The sequence below is a fragment of the Heliangelus exortis genome, chromosome 2 (genome assembly GCF_036169615.1).
Source record: "Heliangelus exortis chromosome 2, bHelExo1.hap1, whole genome shotgun sequence".
In the NCBI taxonomy this organism is placed as follows: domain Eukaryota; kingdom Metazoa; phylum Chordata; class Aves; order Apodiformes; family Trochilidae; genus Heliangelus; species Heliangelus exortis.
In genome coordinates, this window is record NC_092423.1 from 148,130,959 (window position 1) to 148,156,214 (window position 25,256).

At 40.2% G+C, this 25,256-nt stretch overlaps 1 protein-coding gene across 2 annotated transcripts in view; it reads right to left on the reverse strand.

The window, feature by feature from the left end:
- The window catches only part of TSNARE1 (t-SNARE domain containing 1), a 519,764-nt gene that overhangs the window by 39,214 nt on the left and 455,294 nt on the right, over positions 1–25,256 (reverse strand). For both annotated transcript variants that reach the window (XM_071738512.1, XM_071738513.1), the window contains one exon: positions 24,426–24,541. In XM_071738512.1, the coding sequence (XP_071594613.1) occupies positions 24,446–24,541 (96 nt within the window). In that variant the 3' untranslated portion in view covers positions 24,426–24,445. The remainder of the gene's footprint in view (positions 1–24,425; positions 24,542–25,256) is intronic.

Consider the following 25,256-nt stretch of genomic DNA (forward strand, 5'->3'; position numbering starts at 1 on the left):
CACCTTTCCAGCAAGGTCCCATTGCTGGTTCAACTTGGTTCAACCCTTTGGTTCAAGCCCTTTTCCATCAAACTGCTTTCCAGATAGCTTTTTAATTTAGTAAATAGAAGGACTGGGTTTACCTGAAGGGGTCAGCATTTCACTTAAGGGCATCCCAGCCCTATTTAAAAAGAAGGAATGATGCAATACTTGAGTTCCAGACTGGAAAAGGACAGTGACACAGCCAAAGTGTCCAGCCACATAAGGATGTGTGGAATGCATCTCATGGGTCTTAAACCAGTGTGGAAAACAACTGTGTGACACTCAACAGGATTGTTGGTTTATGGATAGGAATCATTACCAGCCCATAAAGTTATATTCATGACCTGTGAATCTCCAGCAGTGTATGCACAGTTTTGGTTTACCAGTTTAGGAAAATTCATTGGACTAAGAATCTTCTTGCATTCACAGTGGGAAATAACATTGTATTTGAGACTAGTTTTATAGGGACCCCATTATTATTATTATATAAGCTTTGATAAATTTTAAACTATCACTTTGTGTCCACAAGTTTCAGGGGTTTGTTGGTCTGCACGAGCTCTGCTCACAAACCACATTAAACTGATAAAGATTTGGTTTTAACTCAGGTAGTGACATCTATACTCAAAATTACATTGCTCCCAGTTTTAAGTACTGGATGCACTAGCACACAGGAGACAGCAAGTCTAGCTGCTGGTTAAGGTACTCAGTCTCTTGATGAAGATTATTAAACCATTTAGCCATTACTGATAATATGATTTACTATGTTTTTGAAGTCATTATTATCAGTATTTACGTTGCTCCTCAATGTTTGAATCATGGACAGTGCATTCTCTAAGCTGGACTTCACCTGAAAACAAAATCTTTTCCTCCAATTTTTTCCCTAACCCCCTGGGACCACAGCTACTGTAGTGGAACACAGGAGACTTTCTCAGTTTGTAGAACTATTCCTAGCAGAATTTTGGCCTGGGCCAGCTAATACTGCCTAGAGGAACTCATAACTATGGTTGGATGACAGTAAGGAGCAATAAGAATGGACCATCCCCCACGTAGATACAGAAGCTCTGTGACATTCAAGCCTTGACAATGTTTGCTAAAATGAATGCCAGAGGAAAGCTTTGACTTTCCCCCTTGAGAAGAGAAAAACAGGAGAATGTGTGCAAAGCAAAGCAGAAATCTGCTTGTATTACTGACCTCACAGCCACGTGACAGATTCTGCTGATGGTTGACATGGGTCTGTGATTGGGGCAACCCTGGCTTAATGAAAAAAATCAGTCCTAATAGCAGAAATAAAGCTAAACAAATGAAGAAATGTGTATGTTTGCATTGAGACCACACCTGCTATCCTTTATTTTACCTTTACCTTCCTCTACCATAAAGCCCTGATGCCTTTTGCAAGGTGGGATTGCTAATCAGGATTTAGCTGAATTAACCTCAGTGGGTGCAGGGCACCCTTTTGCAAGCTGGCTGATCACAGTGAACCCATTGTGGATGGCACCCCAGGAGCTCCAGGGATACTTCAAAGGAAACACATTGAGATGGGGGAGGGAATGAGAAGGAATTTGCATTTTAAATGTGACACTTCCATGAATGAGTAATAAGGGATTTGTAAAGCTGGCCACCAAGAATTAGAAGAAAAAAACCCTCTTCAGTGAGGCTAGAGCTAATTCTTCAAGCCTGCTTGCCAGTGATATTAACACACAGTTTCTTCCTGCAGAGGCTTTGTGCAGTCAAATGATTAAAAAGGTCCATCAATTAAAAAAAGCTACTCTAGGGAAGGTGGAGCCAAGAACTTAATCTTGCAACACTTGAAAGCTGCCAAAGTGTACAGCTGGACTTCCATGTGTGGTCCTAAGGCTTTTTTAGGAAGGGACTCTATAAGTTAATACCATGAAAATTGGGCTCTCTCAGTGAAGATGATGCAGCTTTATCCCTTTAAAACTGAAGTGATGGGGATATTTTTTTTATTTTTATTTTTTATTTCTTCCCTCAAAAATGTCAATGCTAAATGGGCAGTGGGTCAGGATACTCATCATGAGTAACTCAGCAGCATCTCCTCTACAGTGCTGTGACAGAAGTGGGAAAACTGAATGGCACATTCCTTGTGGCATTGTGTCTCCTTTACTGGCATCATTCTTGCAGGCATTTCAGTGACCTCCAGGGGACAGAACCCCTAGACATATATCATTTACAGTCTCTCAAATACTGGCTTTCCAGCACACAATTCTTCTATGACACAGAGTGCTAGCTTCTCCTATCAAGAGAATAATGACATGACCAGAGGAAATGGCCTGAAGTTGCACCAGGGGAGGTTTAGACTGGATAAAAGGAAGAATTTCTTTACTGAGAGAGCAGTCAGGTGGTGGAATGGGCTGCCCAGGGAGGTGGTGGAGTCACCATCCCTGGAGGTATTTAAAAACCATGTAGATGAGGCACTTTGGGACATGCTCTAGTGGGTGATAGAGATATTGATATATACATTTTATCTGGAGGGGATGTTGACAGTCAGGCACAATGATCTTAGAGGTCTTTTCCAACTCTGGTGATTCTGTGATACACATGCTGAGAAACTGCAGAGATGGGCACAGTACAAGAACCCCATCAGAAATACCTAAGGCTTCTTGTTCAACTAAATCTTATCTCTGAGTCTCAGGCAATTCCCCCATTCAGTGGAGGATGCAGACTGCATCCTAAAACTATGCTCAATTTGAAAAAGAAAAGATTCCTTCTCTCCTGTCATCATGGTAATGATAAACCAGGGCTTCATCCTGAAATCACATTTAACCAGGTGCAACCAGGTGCAGGAAATTCAGCAAACCCAGGAGAGAGATGGAGGAGAGGTCACAGAAGAGCAAACCACCTGGGAATAAAACAGGAGGAGATGTGGTTCTGTGCTTACATCTAGGGTGGTTTTCCACTGGGAAAATCCCTTAACTCTGTGCTTCTGTTTCCTCAGTCACTAAAGCACAGTTAATACCATGGGCTTTAAAAAGCATTTGGAGGGCTTAAGATGATTAACTGTCCTACAGAGCCAGACAGAATGCTACTCCCATTGATTATTTTTATTATTATATTAGGGGAAAAAGGACAGAACCAGTATTTTTTCGTCCTCTGTAGATTATCGTATCATTCAGAAAGGAAATAGAAGGCTATTTCTGGAATCATGCATGGCATAAAATAAATAGCATAGACAGTATTTCACATGAATATCAATTATTTTGAAATTTAAATTATTAAGGGAGAAAGAATTATCAGACCACACAATAATCTGCTTCCAGTATCTGAAAAGAAATTATTTGTGATGTTGTTTGAGCTGCAGTTTCAAGGTAAAGCTCAAAGAAGGATGTCTGAAGCATAAATAAGAGTTTATTTTTAGACCCTTTATTCTCATAGTTGACTTCTAGTTATATTTTTAATATAGTGAAAAATTAAAACCACTTTTCTGCAGAAGTACCACTTGCTTCTTTTGAAGCTGGACCACTGTTCATTATATTGAGCTTATTATTTGTAGCTGGGAATCACTTTGCAGTGAAAAAAGAAGTAGTTTCAAGTACAGTTTCCTGGAATAGAACTGGATTCTGTAAAATATGTAAGTATTTAGTAAAGATTGAAACCAGTTTAGTAGGTAATAGACTATTGTTCCTACTCCCTGGTGTTTTAGCAAAGCCAAAAGAAAAAAAAAAGGACACAAAGACCTGAAACAGCTGGAACAGTTCATTCACTTTGGCATGTTACAAGTATTTAAGGGATATTTTAAATAATTAAAAAAAATAATTATTAATTTTTGTTTACCTGCTCTACTGACTATAACACTAGGGGTAAGGAAAATGATCAAGAGTTTGAACATACCAATAAACTAGGTAATCCCTTTTATTATTCTGTATCTAGTTGTTCTCCAGCCTACACCCATGAGCAGTGTTTTGCTTTCTAAGTTGTTCTCAGTTTTAGCAGTGGGCTTTTCTCAAAAGGAGGAATCCAGGTGAATTTTTTTAAGGCCTTGCAATGCTCTAATTTTCTTCTTTTATTTCTCATCTTTATATATATATATATAATTTAGCATCCTTAAAACAATTCCATCAAAAATCAGGGTAGTTGAGTAGATGGGTTTCTGCCTTCAGAATTATTTCAGCCATCACCTCTCCAGTATCCAGACTTGTGTACAAATAGTAGAAAGGAGCAAGCAGCTCCTTTGAGTAGGTCTTTAATCCTCTAAGACAGTATTAAAAAGCAGCCTTTGGGTTAGAGATTTCCATCCATGTTTAGCAGAAAAACTAAGTCCAAGATACCTACAATTTTTGACCACTTAGAGAGGAGTTCAGAGAGCTCGCTTAGATTGAAAATCTAACTTCTAGATTTTAGATCAACTTTTCTGATTTAGAGCTAAAGAACATGAATCTACTTCTCCTCATTTGACTAAAGTCTCCATCTTCTTTGGGAATCCTCACAGATGTCTCACAATGGAAATCTTTTTTCATGAAGTTATGTATAAAAAAGAAAATCTGCTGATGTAAAACCATGTAAAAAACAGCTAATATTTGACCCAGACACAGAAGTGAAATTATTAGCAGATGTCGTTTGTGGGGGTGATACTTTTTCACCTGAAATTCCCTAGACACTTAAAAATGAAATGGAATGGAAAATAATGGGATACTGCTAAAACCAAAACAAAAATTAACAACATGAAGACACTCGACCTAGGTAACCACATACAACCAATTACACAGCAGCCCCAATAGATCAGTGTTTTGAACACACAAAGCTGAGTTCCTGGTCCATACCAAGAAATTAGCAGATCAAATTAATCCCTGAAGCACTTCTACTGAAATTGTCAGATATATGCCACAGATATTTTTCCTTCCTTTATCTAAACACATGCTTTGAAGAGAGCAAGGTGCAAATAAAATGTCTTTGAGCTTGAAAGACATGAGCTTGGGAGGAACTGACAGAATTGTACTCCTCTAATAGCCTCCAGCAAGTTACTCAGCCTCTTTAAATCTCAGTTTTGCTGCCATTGAAACAAGGGTATTGGTAGCTCTGTGCCTCAGAGGGGTGCTCAGGGTGATATGTTAAGACCTGCTGGATGAAAGAAATGCAGGGCTTTATTAACATCTGTATTACAGTTTCTGAACAGTTTCTGTTCAGTCTAATGAGGACAGTACTTGGATTCACACTGAGCTCCAGAAGTGACAAGCTGGGTTCACTTAACACCCCCCTCCATAATATCCCTTTTTAAAGTGCATTTCTAATTTTTTTTTTTTTTTTTACACTTGGCTACATGGAATTCTACTGTATATAGCTTGAGAATCAAACCCTTGGTCTAAGCCTTCATAAAACCTTCATATTTCTCATGATGTCCATAGTAATTTCAATTATTTTCCTTTGTCTAAGTCTTCTGTTACACTTTGATGCCTGTGGATGTTTTAAATAACTACCTTTTTTTATTAGCTGACTCAACACATGGCAGAAAATTATTATTGTCCAGTCCTCCTCTGATGTTCCTTTTATCAGCCAAAGTCCCTATATGGCCCCTTCTAACATTACTGTAGTATCTGTGCATATAGTAAATTTGCCCCCAAAGTACACCTTAGAGATTTCCATCCATGTTTAGCAGAAAAACTGATTCCAAACCACACAACTGAGACAGTCAATTAGTTCAAACACTACTGTCCAAATATGGGGAAAGGGAATTAGCAAAAATAATGGACTGAAGGTTTTCCCATGGAAAAGGTGTGCCAAAATCAAGAATTAAGGTGTGAAACCAACCCTATGCAGTTCCTAATTGGCCATCAAGTCAGTCTTTCAGTCCAAACACTGAAAATAAAATTAGGTTTTGTGCATTCTGGAATACAGTAACTTAATTGTTTCTTGGCCTTCTCTAGGAAGAGAAAAATTGAAGTACCAAAGCTGGGACACTTCTTCTTTGAGAAGACTTGTCTGCATCTGACACTGGAAGAGGCAGCAATGCTGGTTGTCCTCCGTAACATCCCAGCACTCAGATACATTAAATCTGTGCTAACTGAAGTTTCCCTGGGATAGAATTAGCATTCTCAGGAAGAACTGGCCCCTTGCCTCCCATCCAAGAGTTGTGGTTGGTGCCCCAGGCTTCTCAGTGCATTAGAATCATTTGGACACTAATAATATGCTTTAATTTTGGTCGTCCCTGAACTGGTAAGGCAGCTGGACAAGACATTCATTGTAGGTGACTTCCAACTGAAATATTCCATCCTATCCTATCCTACCCTTTCCTGTCCTGTCCTGTCCTATCCCTTTGCTGAACACCATCAGCACCAGCATGCCTTTGAGAAATCTTACCACAAATCCACATCTATTTGCTGTATCTCTGTGGCTGACTCAGACACAGGAGGTTTAAAGCACAGAATACAACAGGTATGACAAAAGGCTTGGCTAACAGAGTTCTACCTCTTTTGTAGCCAGTTAAGGTGGCCAAGAAGGCCAATGGCATCCTGGCCTGGATCAGGAACAGCGTGGCCAGCAGGTCCAGGGAAGGGATTCTGCCCCTGTGCTCAGCCCTGGGGAGGCCACAGCTTGAGTCCTGTGTCCAGTTCTGGGCCCCTCAGCTCAGGAAGGAGATTGAGGTGCTGGAGCAGGTCCAGAGAAGAGCAAGGAGGCTGGGAAGGGATCCAGCACAAGTCCTGTGAGGAAGGGCTGAGGGAGCTGGGGGTGTTGAGGCTGGAGAAGAGGAGGCTCAGGGGAGACCTCATCACTCTCTACAACTCCCTGAAAGGAGGTTGGAGCCAGGGGGGGGTTGGGCTCTTTTCCCAGGCAACTCTCAGCAAGACAAGAGGGCACAAGAGGTCTCAAGTTGTGCCAGGGGAGGTTTAGGTTGGACATTAGAAAGAATTTCTTTACTGAGAGGGTGATCAGACATTGGAATGGGCTGCCCATGGTGGATTCTCCATCCCTGGAGATATTTCAAAAGAGCCTGGATGTGGCACTCAGTGCCATGGGCTGGGAACTGCAGTGGGAGTGGATCAAGGGTTGGACTTGATGATCTCTGAGGTCCCTTCCAACCCAGCCACTTCTCTGATTCTCTGATTCTCTGACACATTTTAGCTCAAGCTCCAGTCTTATCAGAGTGTAAGTGCTTACTTCCAGAGGCAAAAAACACAGCAAAATATTGTTTAGGAATGCCTTAAGAGCACAAGGGAACAACACAGGGCTCAGAGAAGACCTAGAATCAAACAATATGGGATACTACTCTGCACTACAAGATTGTGGGGCATGCTTAAGCAACATGGACTTGTAACTTAGCCTTGAGGCTAGAGAAAATCTCTTGGTAATTTTAAAATATATACACCTGAGGCACCTGATGGTCTTGCTTGAGCTAGAGGCAGGGTTATGGATAGGAAGCACATGAATTCTTAGACTGAAGCATATTTTATTTAGATTTTCACTTGCATGGTAGGCAGGTTTCCTCTTTGTATCACTATCACACCTTTTTCCACTTCTATTTTTTTCCCAAGAAAAGCAACAGCAAACAAAGTTTGCTTTTTGCTGAAGGAAAATCTTCTTTAAGATTCTGAAAGAAGCAGGGTAGTCTGTGAAAATTCCAAGAGATCTTTCTCCCTTTGGGGTACATTTCTCCAGGAATTCCAGTCAAAAGGTACTGAAAGAAACTTGAACTCCAACAAGTAACCCTTCCTTTGAAAGAAAAAAAAAAAAGACATAAAAAAAGATCCCCAAACCCTCAAACAATCCCCTTCAAATCAAAGCTTTGAATTCCTTCTAAAATAACATTCCCACCTGAAAAATGGGCTCAATGATGGGATGGTTTCTTCTGTCTCAGGTTTTGGGTACTGTGAGTTAAAAAAAAAAAAAAAAATCCTGGAGCTAATATTAAGTTCAGAACAAGGCTTAGTAATCTCACTAAATGCTAATAGAGTTTTATTGCTATTTTCATTAACTTTGTGCCCTTTCATATAAAGCTTGAGGGCTACTCAGTGATAAGAAAACCCCTCCTATTCACTTGTATGAATGAATGCTAAATGCAAATTCTGGAAGCACTGGGCAATGCTCACAGCAGGGCTTTGACAGGATAAAGACTTTATGGAATGTCATATCCAGACTTTATGGGTAGGCTGAATGTCAAGAGTAAAGGCAACAGCAGGAAAAAATGAAAGGAAGAAGATGTCTGAAGTGATGGTTTGGGGTTTTTTTTGTTGGAAACAGCAATTAAAAATATTAACTTTCCTCCAGAAGTAGCTAAAAGACCAATATGAAGCTTATCACGACAAGATTAAAAAAAAAAAAGTAAATCTGACAGAGAGCAAAACCCTGCCTTTCACTGGAAAGCCAGAAACAGGCTGACAAAGTATTTCGGGCAGTCCTAAACTTTAAAATACATTTCAGCAAGGGATTTACTTCTCTGAGTAAGAGTTTCAAGCCTAATGCTTTGGCTGGCTTTTTTTTTTGTTTGTTTGGTTTTTTTTGGGGGGGTTGGTTTTGGTTTGGGGTTTTATTTTGTTCTTTTTTTTTGTATTTTTGTTGGTGGTGGTGGTTTTGTTTGGGTTTTTTGTTTCTTCTGGTTTTTGTTTTTTATTTTTTATCACAGAGTTGGTTGTGAACGAGTTGTTAGTAGGCTGGGGGGAGGAAGAACTCTCACAAGGAGGACAGTCTGACAAAACCCAAGTATTTCCCTACGTGGAAGTGCAGATATAATGGGCCAGAACATGAGTTTTATTCCGAGTTCACTCATGGACTCACCCTGTGTTTCATAGAACCATATCACAGAATGGCTTAGGTTGGAAGGGACCTTAGAGATCATCTACTCCAACCTCAAAGCCATGGGCAGGGACACCTCTCATCTGGAGAAGGATGCTCAAGACTTCATTTTCTGTTTCAATGGACCTCAGGCTCCAGATGTGTATTTCAGATCACTTTCATTTTTGCTAAATCCTAACAGCACCTCCACTTGTGAATGGGAATTCAGCTCAGAATTAAGGGATCCTCTTCAGGCATCAGCATGGCTGTATCTCCATGTGCAGTGGGTGTGCAAGCTCCACTTACAGACACTGGACAGACAGACAATACAGTCTGTGAAGGCCACATAGCTAATTTCTCCATATTAGACCTCTAGAGCTCAATTCAGTTGTTTTCAGAGAACCATCTTGTGGCAGCTGAGACTTGGTAGGGTATCTGTGACATCTGAGTGGGATGACAAGTGACACCCATAACCTTCTGGACTGACAGCTGGGATTCATAACACAACCTCAGGACACATCCTCAGGAAACTCAAATGACAATATACAGATGTGTGAACAAATGCACTGATGTGTGAATACACAGATGTGTGAACAGGTTCCTTTGAAGTGAGCAGATGAATTGCTGCCCAGGCTTCATTGTCAGGATCTCCACTGATTCTAAGGAATTTCAGAATGCCTGGCTCTCATGAAATGGCACTGGCATCCAAAATATCTGTCCTGATCTTGAATTTCAGTCTCACAGAGGACAGGAGAAGAAAAGTGGTGGAGTTGTCTGAAAAATGGAAATTACCTTTCTTGGCTACTTTTCTCTACTGGGTCTGTAAACCCCATGATCTTACTTTGGAGTCCCACTGGGCAGTGAATTCTCCATGGATCAACAATGTTCCCTTCTAGCCAAGAGGGCCAATGGTATCCTACGAAAAGTGTGTCCAGCAGATCTAGGGAGACCCTCCTCCCCCTCTTCTGTGGCCTGGTGGGGGCAAGCCTGGAATAATGGATCCAGTTTTGAGCTCCCAGTTCAAGGGAAACAGGGATCTACTGGAGAAAGTCCAACAGAGAGCAAGTACTGTACTCAGCCCTGGTGAGGCCACACCTCGAGTCCTGTGTCCAGTTCTGGGCCCCTCAGTTCAGGAAGGATATCGAGGTCCTGGAGCAGGTCCAAAGGAGGGCAACCAGGCTGGTGAAGGGACTTGAGCACAGATCCTGTGAGGAGAGGCTGAGGGAGCTGGGGGTGTTGAGGCTGGAGAAGAGGAGGCTCAGGGGAGACCTCATCGCTCTCTACAACTCCCTGAAAGGAGGTTGGAGCCAGGTGGGAGTTGGTCTCTTTTCCCAGATGACTTTCAACAAGACAAGAGGACACAGTCTTAAGTTGTGCCAGGGGAGATTTAGGCTGGATATCAGAAAGAATTTTTTTACGGAGAGGGTGATCAGGCAATGGAATGGACTGCCTGGTGAGGTGGTGGATTCTCCATCCCTGGAGACATTTAAAAAGAGCCTGGATGTGGCACTCAGTGCCATGGTCTAGCAACTGCACCAGTGGGTCAAGGGTTGGACTTGATGATCTCTGAGGTCCCTTCCAACCCGGCTAATTCTATGATTCTATGATTCTATGATTCTAAGAAGGATGATGAAGGGACTTGAGCATCTCTCCTATGAAGAAAGACTGAGAGACCTGGGGCTGTTCAGCCTTGAGAAAAGAAGACTGAGAGGGGATCTTATCAATGTCTGGAAATATCTGAGGGGTGGGTGTCAAGAGGAAGGAGTCAATCTCTTTTCAGTGGTGCCCAGTAATAGGACAAGGAATAATGGATTTAAGAAATTCCTATGCATAAGGATAATGGGTTTAAGCCAGAACACGGAAGCTCCACTTCAACATGATGAGAAAATTCTTTACTCTGAAGGTGAGGGAGCACTGGAATAGGCTGCCCAGTGAGGTTGTGGAGTCTCCTTCTCTGGAGACTTTCAAAACCCATCTGGATGTGTTCCTGTGTGACCTTCCCTGGGTGATCCTGCTTTGGAAGCTAAGGTTGGACTTGATGGTCTCTAGACGTCCCTTTAAACCCCTAACATTCTATTTTTGTATTTTTTTAACAGAAAAAAAATTAAAAAAAAGTCAAAAAAAGAAAAGGAAAAAAAAAAGAAAATTATATGGTCTCAGAGTGAGATTTTCTTTTCCCTCGGAGAAGAAAATCCATGGGAAAAGAACTTAAAAGAATTAACTTCATGGTTATTTAGACAAAAGCAGCCCTCATGACCACTTATTACAAATAATACAAACAAAACAAACAAAAAGAATGGACATCTCCTTGATTTATAAAAATGTTTCCTATGAAAAGGGAAAGCATTCAGAGCTTATTCACAACAAAGAGAGTAATCTTAAAGCCTATTGGTTTGGTTTAGGCAACTGAAACCAATAGTATCTAATTTGCAAAATCCTTTATAGTGAACATGCACTGATTTTAAGAATTCACCTACCAAAAGAAAAACACAGACATGTTTGGTTTTTTTCCTATTGGTTTTGGGTGCATGTGTGTGCACATACACGCCCATGGATGCCTTAGCAAACAATCAATGTGTTGTTTTTACCAAAATAAAATTCTCACTGCAGAAAATTGCATTGAAATTAGCTCTTAAACGCAGCATGAAATCCCAAAGATGTCAGCAGACTACAAAATTCAGCACATCCACAAGTGTAAAAAACCCCAGTGTCCTGAGATGACTGCCTCTGCTCGCCTACATTTGTCAGAAGTTGAATGCATCTCAAATTTTGTGTTATTCCTGAGCAAATGAATGACAGAAATGTCTGTGCCTGGGAGTGCTCCTGGATGCTGTCACATTGGTTCCTCAAATTTCACAAGAAGAGAGAAAAAAACTTTAATAACTCCTCACAGTATTCCTTCTGGTTTTAGTCTTACATGGTGAGATGGGAATTCAAAGCCAAATCTTGCCCTAAACCCAGACAAGGATTTGAATTGTGGATTTTTTACCATAATAAGAACATGCAGGATGAGCAACCATTTAATCTGTTTTGCAGTTGCTTCTCTGTTTCAAATGTGTAAATCTTCACTCTGCTGCTGAGACAGACATTAAACAAGTACAGTGCCATCACTTGAGAGCAAAAAAAATAGGGTGAGAGAGTGTAGGCTCCAGTCTGGAATATTTGCTCTCCAAACTGGTTATGGTATATGCTAAAGTACTGCAATAAACTTAATCTCACAATATACTCTAAAATAGATTAAAAGATTAAATAAAAAAATAGATTAAATATACTTTAAAATAGATTAAAAGTTCTAGAATTCATTTAAAATAATTTTACTGATCTATTTACACTACCAATAAAAATAAAAAACCCAAACGAAAAAAGTAAAACTACATTCCATTCCTTTCTGCTCCCATGGTACAATTTTTTTATGTGTAAATCAAACCTACTCTGGGCTTCAAGGTGCTCACTGAATCAAGTGGCTGATATTTTTGATCAAATGTATACACACTAAGAAATTTCTGTCCATAAAGCAAGGTGAACCCCCAGTGTGCTGTATCGTGAGATCAGAGATCATACTAAGTGGTCCTTTATACCCAGGAAACTTATATGTAACTGAATATACATCTGAGTGAAGATTAGCTTATGTTGCTGCTAAGCAAAACTGTTGATTAAAAGCCACCACTAAGTAGATCAGAGTAAAAACAGTGAAAAAATTATCTAGGACCCAAAAAAAAGAAAATCGGAAACTCTTGCTAGCAGTAGATGGCAGAGAAACATTAAAAAAAAAAATCTGAGGCAAAAATTGCTATTAAAATATATTTTATATTTATAAAATTAGCCTTAATGAACTATAAAATAAATAAGCCTTAATGAACTCTAGCAGTCATTTAAAATTATTTCTCTACTGGAGAATATATTTGTAATATACTGATCATTAACAAGGTATCTTTTGGAATATGTAATTTAGTAGAGAAGTTGCTACAAATTAAACGGATTCCATGAAGTTTGTGTGTCTGTCACCCCAAAGCATTTGAGTGTCTAATCAGAACATTTCCTTGGCCCCTAAGTACCAAAATTTTTTCATAAAAGTGGAAATGCACTTTTTATAGTTTCTCTCTTGCATTAGATTTCTCCTCTATAGTCTTTTTTAATGCTGTGTTCTGGGGAAAAAATGTAAATAAATATTGGTCATTGGGATCTGCCTTGTACAGAACTTTTAATAAGAATCCTTAATTGCATGTTGTAAACCTAATAGAAATGGTAGCTGTAAAACTAAGAACAATTTTGTTCAAAATAATCAACAAGAATGCTTCTTCAACGTTTACAAGGCACAGTGCTAGACATTAAAAAAACCAATCCTTGCAGAAATGGAAACAGAGGACATTTGCATAAGAAAGAAACCTTTTTTCACTATGAAGGTGGTCAAACACTGGAATAGGTTGCACCCCAAAAAGTTTGGGGGGTCTCCATCCTCAGAGGTGCTCAAAACCTGAATAGACACAGCCCTGACCATCAGCTCGAGGTGACTGCTTCAAGCAGGGGTTTGGACCAGATAAGCCCTGGAATAAGGATTTTTTTAGGAAATAAAGCCCTTGATAAGGTCACCAATTCAGTGATTCTGCAAGGCATATGCATTCTAGAAGTTTGTTTTTATTGAGGTAGGGAGATACACAACCAAAAAGTGGAATGTGCACAGTTGTCATCAGAGCCTAGAAGTGGGCAGGCTTTCTTCTACCCTGGAACAGAGGAAGTTCCATTTAAACATAAGAAAAAATTTCTTTACTCCAAGGGTGACAAAGCACTGGCACAGCTGCCCAGGGAGGTTTTGGAGTCCCCTTCTCTGGAGATATTCAAATCCCAGCTGGATGCAGCCCTGGGGAAGGTGCTCCAGGTGATCCTGCTTTAGTGGGAGAGCTGGACTCTGGATCTTTAGAGGTCCCTTCCAACTCTGGTAATTCTGATTCTGGGACACCCCCATTCCAAAAATCCACTAATCCGAAGCTCTAGAACTCTCAAACTTTAAGAAGAAAAAGCAGATGCCTTTTTTTTTTTTTTTTTTTTTTTTTTTCCCCCATCTAAAGACTAGGCAGACAATCACAAGTGATCAAATTACCACTGCCTAATGAGTTATTGCTTGTCAGCTGAGGGGTTGCAATGGATGGGGTGCTATTCTTAGAATGTTTTGATGCCATCAAACCAAATGCATTTTGCTTGCATTCTCAGCAGGCTGAACATGGCCAGCTACAGCAGTTCAGATAACAAGAGGGAATTCAATCAGCCACAGTAATGTGAAAATTGAAATGAACCACCTCTACTCCACCTTGCTCATTATTTCAGTGACAAAAAACTTTGTCTGCTTTCTGAGTTGGGGTGATAAGATTCATTTGAGATGCAGGGTTGCAAATATGGTGTCTCCTTCTATGAGCCCTCAACCCATGGTAGCTCCTGATGACTTGTAAGAGAAACAAAATGGTTTATGCACTATATAGCAAAGTCATTCCACACTGTAATGTAAAAAGCCCATTTCAGTGTTAAAATTTGACTGTTAATTGGAGAATTAATAATCTGTCCAAGCTTAAGCAATTCCTCGCCAAAAAAATAATAATAAAAAAAGCCATCTCCCCAGAATTTTTTTAGGAAATAAAGATGGTTATTACTTTAATGACTACTAAAGTCAAAAGGCTTCTTTTCCAGATACATCTAAAAAGCCTATTTTGAGAGCTGAAACATTCTGTAAATGAAAAGTTGTTGTGAAGCAGATTCCAACTCCTATTAAAGCCTAATGGAACTACAAGGGATATTTCAGAAAATTCACTAAGTACGGTGGAATTACAATTCCTGTTTTAAAGATGGTTTGAGAATTTCACATAAGAGACACAAAGGCAATTAGGAATTTATTATTTATATACTGAACAGACTATATGTTCTCAAAATGGGGATATTTCTAAGATCTACTCAAGGAGGTATATAACTAATCAAGGCATAGTAACCACTACATTAGAACTCAGTCAGGTCTGAAATTCTCTAGAATTTTGAGAGGTTTTGTTTTATGGTTTTGGTGTTTATGAAAACCTAGGGAGGAGGAGAAGCAACAGCATCAGCCTTGAGCAAGCCCTCTACCCTTTTGCTGATGCTACTTAGAGAATTCTTAAAGAATTCCTCCCAGATCATTACAGTTTTTGGAGATAGTTAACTTGCTTGCAAAGGAGAACATGACAAGCTACAGCACATCATGGATGTTTCAACCACACTGACCACCACCAGGGCTTCAACTTCAGTGAGCATATTTTATCACTTAAAATTATTTGCCTACAACACTGAAATGCCAACCAAACTCCTGAAAGCACAAAGCACAGCACTAGGGCAGCTCTACGGGGAAAATTAACTCCATTTCAGCTCCATTTTCAACTCCCTGTCTTTGGAGACAATTTTTTTGTTAACATTTTCATTTTCACACTTTTTCACATTTACAACTCAAGATGGGCAGAGTAGCTACGTGTATCAAACCTGAAGTCCTCATAGCTTCTGTATGATACTACTACAAGAATGTCCACAGAAGGGGAAAAGCAACGTATAGATTCTGCCTTTGTTACTGATTTTGAAGATAGAACATTGCCATGATTCCTGTGTCCACGTTTTTCCAACAGAAAAATAGTTTGTTAAAATTGGATATCTAAGTTACTTCTGGAGAAAAGACAAAGAACAATAACAGTACTTGAATATTAGGAGCAGGGAAAGTGATCTATTTGTCAGCATAAAACCTCTTTTTCAAAATTTCTCTTAAATGTACAGAAGTTTTAAAATATTGAACTAGCTGAAAATGAAATGGTGATAAAACACACAGGATTTGTGGGGCTTTTTAGAGCAAAAAAATGCTAGCACAGAACTGGCCACTCAGGGCCTCCTGGTGTCTCATAGACCCCATTCTTCATCCAGTAGCAGCAACCTTACCCATCTTGCAGTCATAACCAGGTCAAGAGGAATTGCTCTCCAGAGGAGAATAAACTTGCTTAACCTTATCAAAAAGAACCACACACCTTCCCAAACTAACTCCATGGAAAGTCCACTCACCCCAGAGCCAAAGAGCACTAGGATAAAAGATGGACTCCCTGACTCCCTTGGGCTGTTCTTCTCTGATCTTGTCCTTCTCACAACACCAAAATCTGACTGTATTTTGGAGGCTCAATGGGACAGATAACTCAAGTATTGCCAAGTGAAAATGTCAGCTAACAAAGTGGAGTGGCATGAGAGAAGTTTATAAATCTGTGTCGCTCTTATAAAGAGCCAAATCCTCCTTTCTCCTGAGGGACTACTGATTTATGCCTCAGAAAACCCTCCTGAGCCATTAATTATATTGGAAACACCAACTTCTCCCTCTACCAGACATCATTGCTCCTGAGGAAATGAAATCATTCATTGGGAAGAGGATACTTGCCACCGACTCAAAGATTTTAGACATACACTTATGGCAATCTTTTCCAAGTTGGAATCTACATTTTAAGCACTTAGAGTCAGAATTAAGCAGTTAATGAATTACTGGTGCTGTCCACAATTCTAGCTGAGGTTGCTTTTTCTTTTCAGATGGTCTTTCTTTAAGTATCTGTGACTGACACAGTAAATGAGGCCAGAGAGACCATTGGTCTGAATCAGTGTGGCCATTTTTGTGTTGTTTCTAGCAATTCAAACTGAATGCACTGAAAAGCAGCATCTTCTCTCAGATCCTTAGAGTGTCACCATGGCAGAAGTTTAAAGCCATTGCAAAGCATAAATAACTAATGTTGACAGATTGCTTTGGGAAGGTCAGATGAAAGACTTGCCTTCCATCTGATGGGGCAGGCACCCGGTGGGAATATTCCATTTTCCTACCCAGTGCAAAGAAAGTAGAAGAAACCTGAGAAGGGGTAAAGAAAACTGCTGACTCCTTGAAAGTCCTCCTGACTTCAAAATCAAATCAATGAATTCAAGTAGCTACTCATTAACTGAGCTGCAGGAACTGTCTACATATGGACTCTCAGGGAACATAATACATCCTCCTTTAGCTCTCTTTCACAGAAGAATTAACCACCTGGCATTATGTGATGCTTTTAAAGACCTAAGAGCACACAGATGGGCAACAGTCAAGGTCAGCCTGAAATGCATTCCACCACAGTAACCTGATCATGAGATACATCATCAAAACCTTCAACTCTTGGAAAGTTTGGAAGAGGTGTGCATAACCTGTGGAAACTCTGAGAACTTAATTTACCTTTTTTTTTTTTTTTTATGGGTACTTCTGCCTTTCTTGTCCTGATAATTTGAAGAACTTTTTGCATAAAGTAGCCTCTTGCCTCTCAAAATTCATTTTCTAAAGGTAATAATTCCTCTCTCCTGCCTGCCTGTATCTCAGATTTTTAACTCTCTGTCAGGGAAATAATTTAGCTAAGAGAAGTGCTGATGTGTCCATTGGAATCACAAAAATCTTCAAGAACATAAATGTTGGCTTCTTTTAAGAAATCGGGCCAAATCTTAAAATCAGATCCATTCTAAAGCAATCAGTAAAAATTCAGGTGTCATTTTTGACTCATTTAAATTTGAAGCACAAAAGTTGCTGCAGAAAAAAAAATGAACCTCAGTCTTTGCGTCAGCAAAAACTGAGCAAGGATCCCAGGATTCAAGCAAATTAATCACAGACTGAAAGACAAGAATGCAACTGACAGGAATTGACATCTTACCATAAATGTAGGAACCTTTTCAAAATAATAGGAAAAGAAAAAAAAAAGAAGGAAAGACATTGCAGAGTTACTGATTCCTGATTGTGCTGCAGAGCAACCACGGCAGCAGCACCACAGGCAGGGCAGAAGTGTGAATTATTTTAGAATTTGAATGACAGCTGTCAAAACTATGATGACCCTTTCAGGGTTGAGAGACTGAAACAAGCTTGAAAACTGACCCACTCACATAGTTATTAAGCCACATATTGATGTGCTGTAAAAACAGAGCCACTAAGTAAAGCCAGACCCGTGATATCCATGTGAAAGGCATAAGCAATAATACAAAACAAATCTGTGTTTTGCCCTTATCTACAATGTTCATTAGGTTGAATTATCACTCCGTTCCACACTGAGGAGGATATTCCGTGCTCTTACAACCTGACATTGTCAGGCAAGAGATGTCAGAATGCCTACTGCATGTGTCAGAAGAGCGTGCCCAGACTTGTCTCCTGCTGGGAAGGAAGAACAGAACAGTAAATGCCAAGTACCACAAAGCCACTTGTCAGTCTTTCCCTCTCTGCCACCTACAGCCCTCATGACCCTGACAAGATACAGGCTCTGTTTGCATTTGTTGGTGGGTTACTGATGTGCTTTGCCTGGAAAGAATTTCTTGGCTCAACATGGGACTTTATACCCTGTCTAGATGTCTTCTGCTACCAGGGAAAAGTGATGCATTAATGACATCAGAAGGGGATAAGGCTTTAGGTGAGAGTCTGACCTCACTGATTTGCAATTGTCTCAAAAGAGTAATTTTAAAGTGAATAGCCCTGGATAAGGGGGAGGACCTGGCTGGCCAGAACTGAGCAGGGGGTGACACCTCGGGAAGAGATAAGAACTACTGGGTGGAGACTACCCCCCTTTTCTGAGGGCCAGCCTGCAATGCTGGGATGTCTCTCCAGGTACAATTACCCTTGCCAGGGTGGAGAAAGCCACCTTGATTGTACTTTTTAATGTACCTGGCTAAGGTGGCTGGAACAGAGGTGGGGTGGCACCTGGAACGAGATAAGAACTGATGGGTGGGTGGGGGACTTCACCCTTCTGCGAAGCTCCCCTCCAGGCAGCCTGTCTGCAATGGCCTTGATGCCAATGACCCTGGCTTCTGTGGCAGCTTGGGAACAAAAGGAACTCAGGGGTATATATGGCTGTCCATGCTGTGGCTGTTTTGTCACCCCTTGACCCACTGCCATTCTGCATCGGACCATGTCCAGGATCAGCGCCATCCTGAAGAAACTCGCTGGGAAGCTGGACCCTGGGTAGTGACTCTCATTCTTTCTTCCCACTTTCTTACACTTTTTCTCCACTTCCCTCTCTCTCTTGTATCTTTTTTCCTCTTTTTCCTGGCTCTATAATTTTTCCTGTGTCAATTGTCAAATAAAATCTGCTTGCACCCGACCATTCTATGGTTGGACTTTGTTTCACGGATCCAAAACAAAAATCAATTTTAATGTTACATCAGACCATAGCTGCTTACCTTGCAAAATCTCATTTTTCAAAAAGCTATTCTGATGTCCTGGCTTTAAACTCTGAGATTTAAAACTCTGGGAAAAGATGTTCTTTACTTCCTTAGGCTAGATTGCAGGAAGGGGGCATCCCTCTGCTCCTCCAGATGCACACAGTGATGAGTGTGGGTTTTATTATTTCTGCTGCACTGCAAGGAATCAGAGGCAGGGCACACAGGGACTTTGTAGTGCATGAGGTACTGAAAACAAAACACCTCAGCCCCAAAAAAGTAAAGTTTTGAAAGTAAGGAAAAAACAAACAGATTGTATAAAATAATTTACCTGAACCTCATCCTCGTTGCTCTGGTTACAGAGAGCATTTAACCACGTAATCAGCCCTTAAATGAATTAGGCAAAGAAAACTGTGATTGCAAAGGATGGAAAAAAAAATAATCCAAATTAAAACAATATTTTCTGGTGTTCTAGGATAACTAATTAAATTTCAATTCAAAACAAGACAGTTACATATTTAGGAAATGAGTACCTGGAGCCTGATTATTGCTTCTCTGTATGCACTACAGCCCTGCTCTAGAAATACTGGCCAAGATGGATTTTTACCTTTAAACATGTAAACATGAAAGATTACTAGCTGATTGTAACTCAAGTGGTACTCATTACTCAGCATATTTCACATTTTAAAAGCTTATGATGGCTCAAAATGCACCTGGTCAAATAAACATGAAAGGAACATATTCATGGATGCTAAATATTAAATAACTACTTCCCAGAGCAGGAAGCTCTTGAGCTTCGGGTTGGTGAATCCTGGGGGAACATTCTGCTGAATAATCACTTAGAATCACAGAGTCATAGAATATGCTGAGTTGGAAGGGACCCATCAGGATCAAGTCCAGCTCCTGTCCCTGTGTAGGGTATCCCAGGATCCCACCATGTGCCTGAGAGCATCATCCAAACACTTCTTGAACTCAGGCAGAGTTGGTGCTGTGACCACTTCCCTGGGAAGCTTCTTCCAGTGCTTGACTGCCCTTCGGGTGAAAAAACTTTTTCCTGATATCTAACCTAAACCTCCCCTGTTTCAGCTTCCAATCACTTCCCCAGGTCCTCTCTTTGGTCACAGGAGTGAAGAAATTGGTGCCAGTCCTATCTCTTCCCCACGTCAGGAAGCCATAAACTGCAATGAGGTCTCCCCTCAGCCTCCTTTTCTCCAGACTGAACAATCCAAGTGACCTCATGTGCTCCTCATAAGTCATCCTTTCCAGACCCTTCACCCTTCACCTTCTTTTTGCTCTTCTTTGGATGCTCCCCAAAACCTCCAAATCTCTCTCTCTCTTTTTTTTTTTTTTTTTTTTTTTTTTTTTTATTTTATTTTATTTTTATTGTGGTGCCCAAAGCTGCACTCAGCCCTCAAGTTGAGGCTGTACCAGTGCAGAGTGGGACAATCACCTCCCTTGACCAGCTGCTAATACTCTTCTTAATGCACCCCAGGTCACAGATGTCCCCCCTTTCTGCCAGGGCACCTGGCTCATGTTTAGTTTGCCCTCACCCAGGACCCCCAGGTCCCTCTCTGCCTCACTGCTCTCCATCCCTTCCTTTCCCAGTCTTTATTGCCACCAGGGTTTCCACCTCCTGGGTGCAGAACTTAGCACTTGCCCTTGTGCACTTGCCTGTTCTGCTCTTCTGTAGCTGAGCATCACTCTCAACCAGCTACCAAGAAGGAAACCACTATTTGGTTCCTTGGGGCTCTCACCTCTTTATTCACTGACTAAAGCTGGAAAGAACTGTAAGTCCACAGGGTTCAAGGAACTGATATAACTCTGCCCATGCACTCAGTCCAGAAACCTTTGTCTGATTGAAATGTGTCTTGTAAAGGGACAAGGCACTTTCTGCTGCAATGACTTCTTCCATGAAAAGGGCACAGAAAAGTCAAGTTATCTTTCATTCTCTTTTTCTTTGGTTAAATAGTTTGAGAAGATTAAGTTGTTGTTAGAAAGGATATTTTCCAACTTCAGCTACACATAGCATCTTTGTCACAGTTTGTCACTTCTCTTTTTCCTAAAAAGAATGCTTAAAACTTAGGAATCCCATAGTGTTGTCACTTTATGTAATTGTGCACTTATTCAAATGAACCTAAAGGAGAGCACAGGTCTATGTAGGCTGACACTAGACTAGGACATTGCTAGAGGAGAGACTTCTTTCAGACTGTTAAACTCTTCTTTTAACATGTTTACTGATGTTATACCACAAGAGCAAAAAGAACAGCTGCAACATTGCTACAGTCTGAGCAATGTGACCCAGAAGTTCCTGGGCTATTTTCCTGAGGTGTCAGCAAACAAATGTACAGACTTAAGTCCCCAGGAGTTTCTCCACATCATCTGTAAATGCTCTTCTCTTTCTCTCTGCCAGACAAAACTGCCCCAAGGGAGCAGTGACACACTTATGGCAGGAGCCTCAACAGGCAGAAGTCAGGGCTCAGAACTCTCCTGAACATCTGGTCTCTCTGCATGCACTGAGCCAGCAGCTGATGATACCACCACTGCTTAAGAAAATCATGGGGAAAAGTGCTTTTTACTTTTCAAGACTCACAAAGTGGTCTTTCCTTTGGGAAAAAAAAAAAAAAAATGGGCTTGATTGCCAAAGTCACGTTTGATTTGGGATGAGGGGAAAAAAATGTGCTTTTCTTTTGTCCTTTTGAGATGAACGGTTGATGCAATATCATTACTGCTAAAGTAGAAAAAGGAACAAAAAAGTTATCATAACCACCATTAGTGATTATAGACAGTACTTTATTTAACTCACTGGCTTGTGGCCTTCTGATTTCTCATCGTGGCTGCATCCATGGAAGCTAAAATCAACCCTGAATATCATGCAGATGGGAATTAAACAATTTGAAAAGGGTGGCTGGTGGTGTTTTGGGTCTTTACTGATCCAGCACAGAGCAAACTCTGATTAAATGCTGAAAAGTTCTGGCAGGTCACCACTAAACTTTGGGTTTTCTTCAGTTATGTGTCCTGTCCTAAATAGTGAATTTTGTAACTAGGTCCCTGTCTTGCTTTCTTCTCTTTATTTTCTCTGGACAGTCATGTAGAGCACTTACATGTTAAAAATCAGCTGGTTCCTATCTCCATAAAGTAGGTAAAACAGTTTCATATGAGTCTGGTGAGGTAGTTGAAATTTTAAATCCACTGATATTTTCAAATCCATTTGCAATGCAACTAAGAATCAAAAATATGTTCACTACAGACATGGAAATCCTGAAAACATTCTGGTTTGGAATTCTTATATTTTAAAGTGTGAAGTCCACACATAATTTGGGGTCAATCTAGATTAGGAACAGTTTATAGTGACCAGAAAGTATTCTGATTCCAATATAACTCAGTCCAGATTTTGCCTGCATTTGTACTGTCGAATAGAAACTCGTGTTTTAGACTCTTGATAATTAGTTTCACAAGTGATATCAAAAGTAGAGCATTATATTTTTCCTGGGGTTTTCATTAGTGCTTCTAGATTCACTTCCCTCTAGGCATGCATCTCTTAAGAGATTAACTCCAGTTTTCCAATGGAGTTTTATTGTAAGAATATTTTGCTTCCCTGACTGTCCCTGCTTAAGGGATTTAGATTAAAATGTGTCTAGATTTAGTCAAACATTGATAAGATTCGTGACTTCTAGTAGATAAGAACATTTAACTATACATAAAAGAAATGTTATTACACTACAGATTACCATGACGGGTCACATTTTCAAACCAGATTAATGCAGGGTAAAACCAGAGTAGTGCAACTAAAATTATCTTAGTTGCTCTAGATTTAAATCAGCAGGACAGATCACTATCTGCACCTGAAAGCAGTGCCTCTTATGTAAAAGAGGGGTAAAAATATAAATGGAATTTATATATGTCTGTGTGTGTCTGCCATAAGAACATCCACATTTGATAGATCTAAAGGTGCATCCCACTGATACTCACTTCACTTCAGTGCTGCCTAAACATCTCAGAGAGTAAGTAAGGAAAATATTTACAGCTATTCCTCTTAGAGATAATGTAGAGATCATGATGATGCTCATCCACAACCAGTGAGGTGGTCCTTGACATCCTTCAACAGATGTTTTACTTTCATGGATTTGAACAATTGCCCTTTTTACCCAAATTTTGCCATCCACAATGTCATGCCAGGAGCTCCAAACCTCTTTCTGTGACAACCCCTGGTAGCTGCAGTTGAGAGCATGATGCAGAAAGGAGGCACATTAGAAGGCAATTACTTCATTCTCAGGAAGTAGGAATAGCATTGTCAAGTAACATTCAACTCTTTTAAAACAGAATAATGAGCAAAATATGCCAATTCTTTGTGCATTCTCTAGGGCAGCTCCAGAAGATAACTCAAGCTAAGAAACCTCCACTTAAATTATTGCAAAAAGCCTCAATATTATGCAATTATCTAAGTACAGCAGGGATATCACACATGCTTTATGCAAGTCTCTGTGGGACATGAGAGATCTTTAATCCAAAAGTTGACCCCACCTTTCATTGGTTTTGCCTGGGGGCTCCTACTGGCTGCCTTCAGGAAAATTCCCATCAATATTCTTGGGATCTGATTTTACCAGTTGGAAACAGTGCCATGGCAGGCACACAGGTCTGCAGTACTGGACTTCTTTAGGTGATAAAAATTCTTTAAGCACAATAATCTCTTCTTTGATGATGGCCTAGCAACCTTCTGAAGAAGCAGGCACCCAGAAATTATTTGTATCAGACAGATTATCAGAAATAACTCATCAGTCATTCTCTTAGGGTAATGAGGAAAAAAAAACCAACAACAAAAAACAAAAAAAACCCACACCTTTTTCTGAGCCTCATGCTTTACAATTAAAGCATATTCTCTACAAAGAACACACACTACAGCTTAAATTTCAGTAGTTTCAGCAGTGGGATGAAACTGATTTTATATCTCAGCTATGGTAAGGTTACAGCCCAGTTTCCCTTGTACAGACCAATACTCCTTTTAGGGGTGGATCTAGAGCAAAGATCACCAGAATTCCACTTTTAATTTTGCCCATCCTACATTCTCCACTTCTTTGACCTCCTGCTCCTAAGGAGGGCTTGTCTCTAGGATGCCTGGAACGTGTCAGCAATTCTGTGAGATATTGAATTGCCTCTCACTGTGAAGCCTGGGGTTGTTACCAGCACTTCTGCATCTCTAATTCAAACACATTTAGGATTCACTAATTAGCATGGTTATGAGGTCCATATAAAATCAAACATGACACAAACAGCAGAGAAAAGGGTTATCAGATGTCTTGTTTGAATACCATCTTGACTTACATTTAAGGATCCTCTAAGAATACTATTTCCAAGCTCAAATATCCTTCAAAGGAAATTATTTTCACAGACCAGACCTAAATATGCAAGTTAAGATGACTTCTTTCTTTTCTTACCATTATCAGCTTCCTAAATTCTCTCTCAACCATTTTATAGAGTATGTTAACAGACTTAAAGGTTTTTACCTGTGGAAACTGTAGCCAGATCAGTGCTTGACAGAGACTGCAATGATGATGACAACGAACACCAGAACAGCCAAGGCAACAGAGAGAAGGCAACACTTCATCTTCCTGGCTCTTAGCTGAAAGATAAAGAAATAAATGGGAAGATATAGGGTACATCCATGAAATTTTACTATTTTTGCCTCAGTAGCACTATTTGAAACAAGTCACTTAAACATGGTAAATGTTTCTCTTTTCAGACTGACTCATCCTTCTGGGCAATCCAGATTCTTTCTTTCCAGTGAAAAGCCCCCTTAACTACAGCCACCTTCTCTGCACTGTGTTCTTCTTAATTAAATCACTGTTTATGTCACACTAAATTTACAAGCTCTGCTTGGAGGCCTGGACTTGGACAAGGGTATTCAGTCTGGGTTTGTTCTAGGGGTGTCAAATCTACTTTCTAGCTGCCAGATAAAGAAGTCCAGTAGAAGCATCTCCTGCAAAATAAAGAAGTCTCTCTCCACCCTGCTCTGCAATGAAATCTAATCAAGCAATAAAGCAGCCTCTTTGTATGGCAGGCCAATGTAACCTTAGCATTAACTATCCTGATTTGAATCAAGATTTGGTAGAAGAGATTCTACAGGATTTAAATTCTGCTGTCTTAGAATTTAAGAATTTTACATCCACCAGCCTTCCCAATGACTTCCATGACCATAATGTTGTTTGTTCCCATTTAAAATCTATTCCAGACAATTCAGCTCCTCTTCCTCCTTTTGGATGGATTAGAAGAAGGGTGTTCCCATGATCCAGCAGTGCCAGTAAAACTCTTATCAACGCAGTAAAAAAGCAACTTTC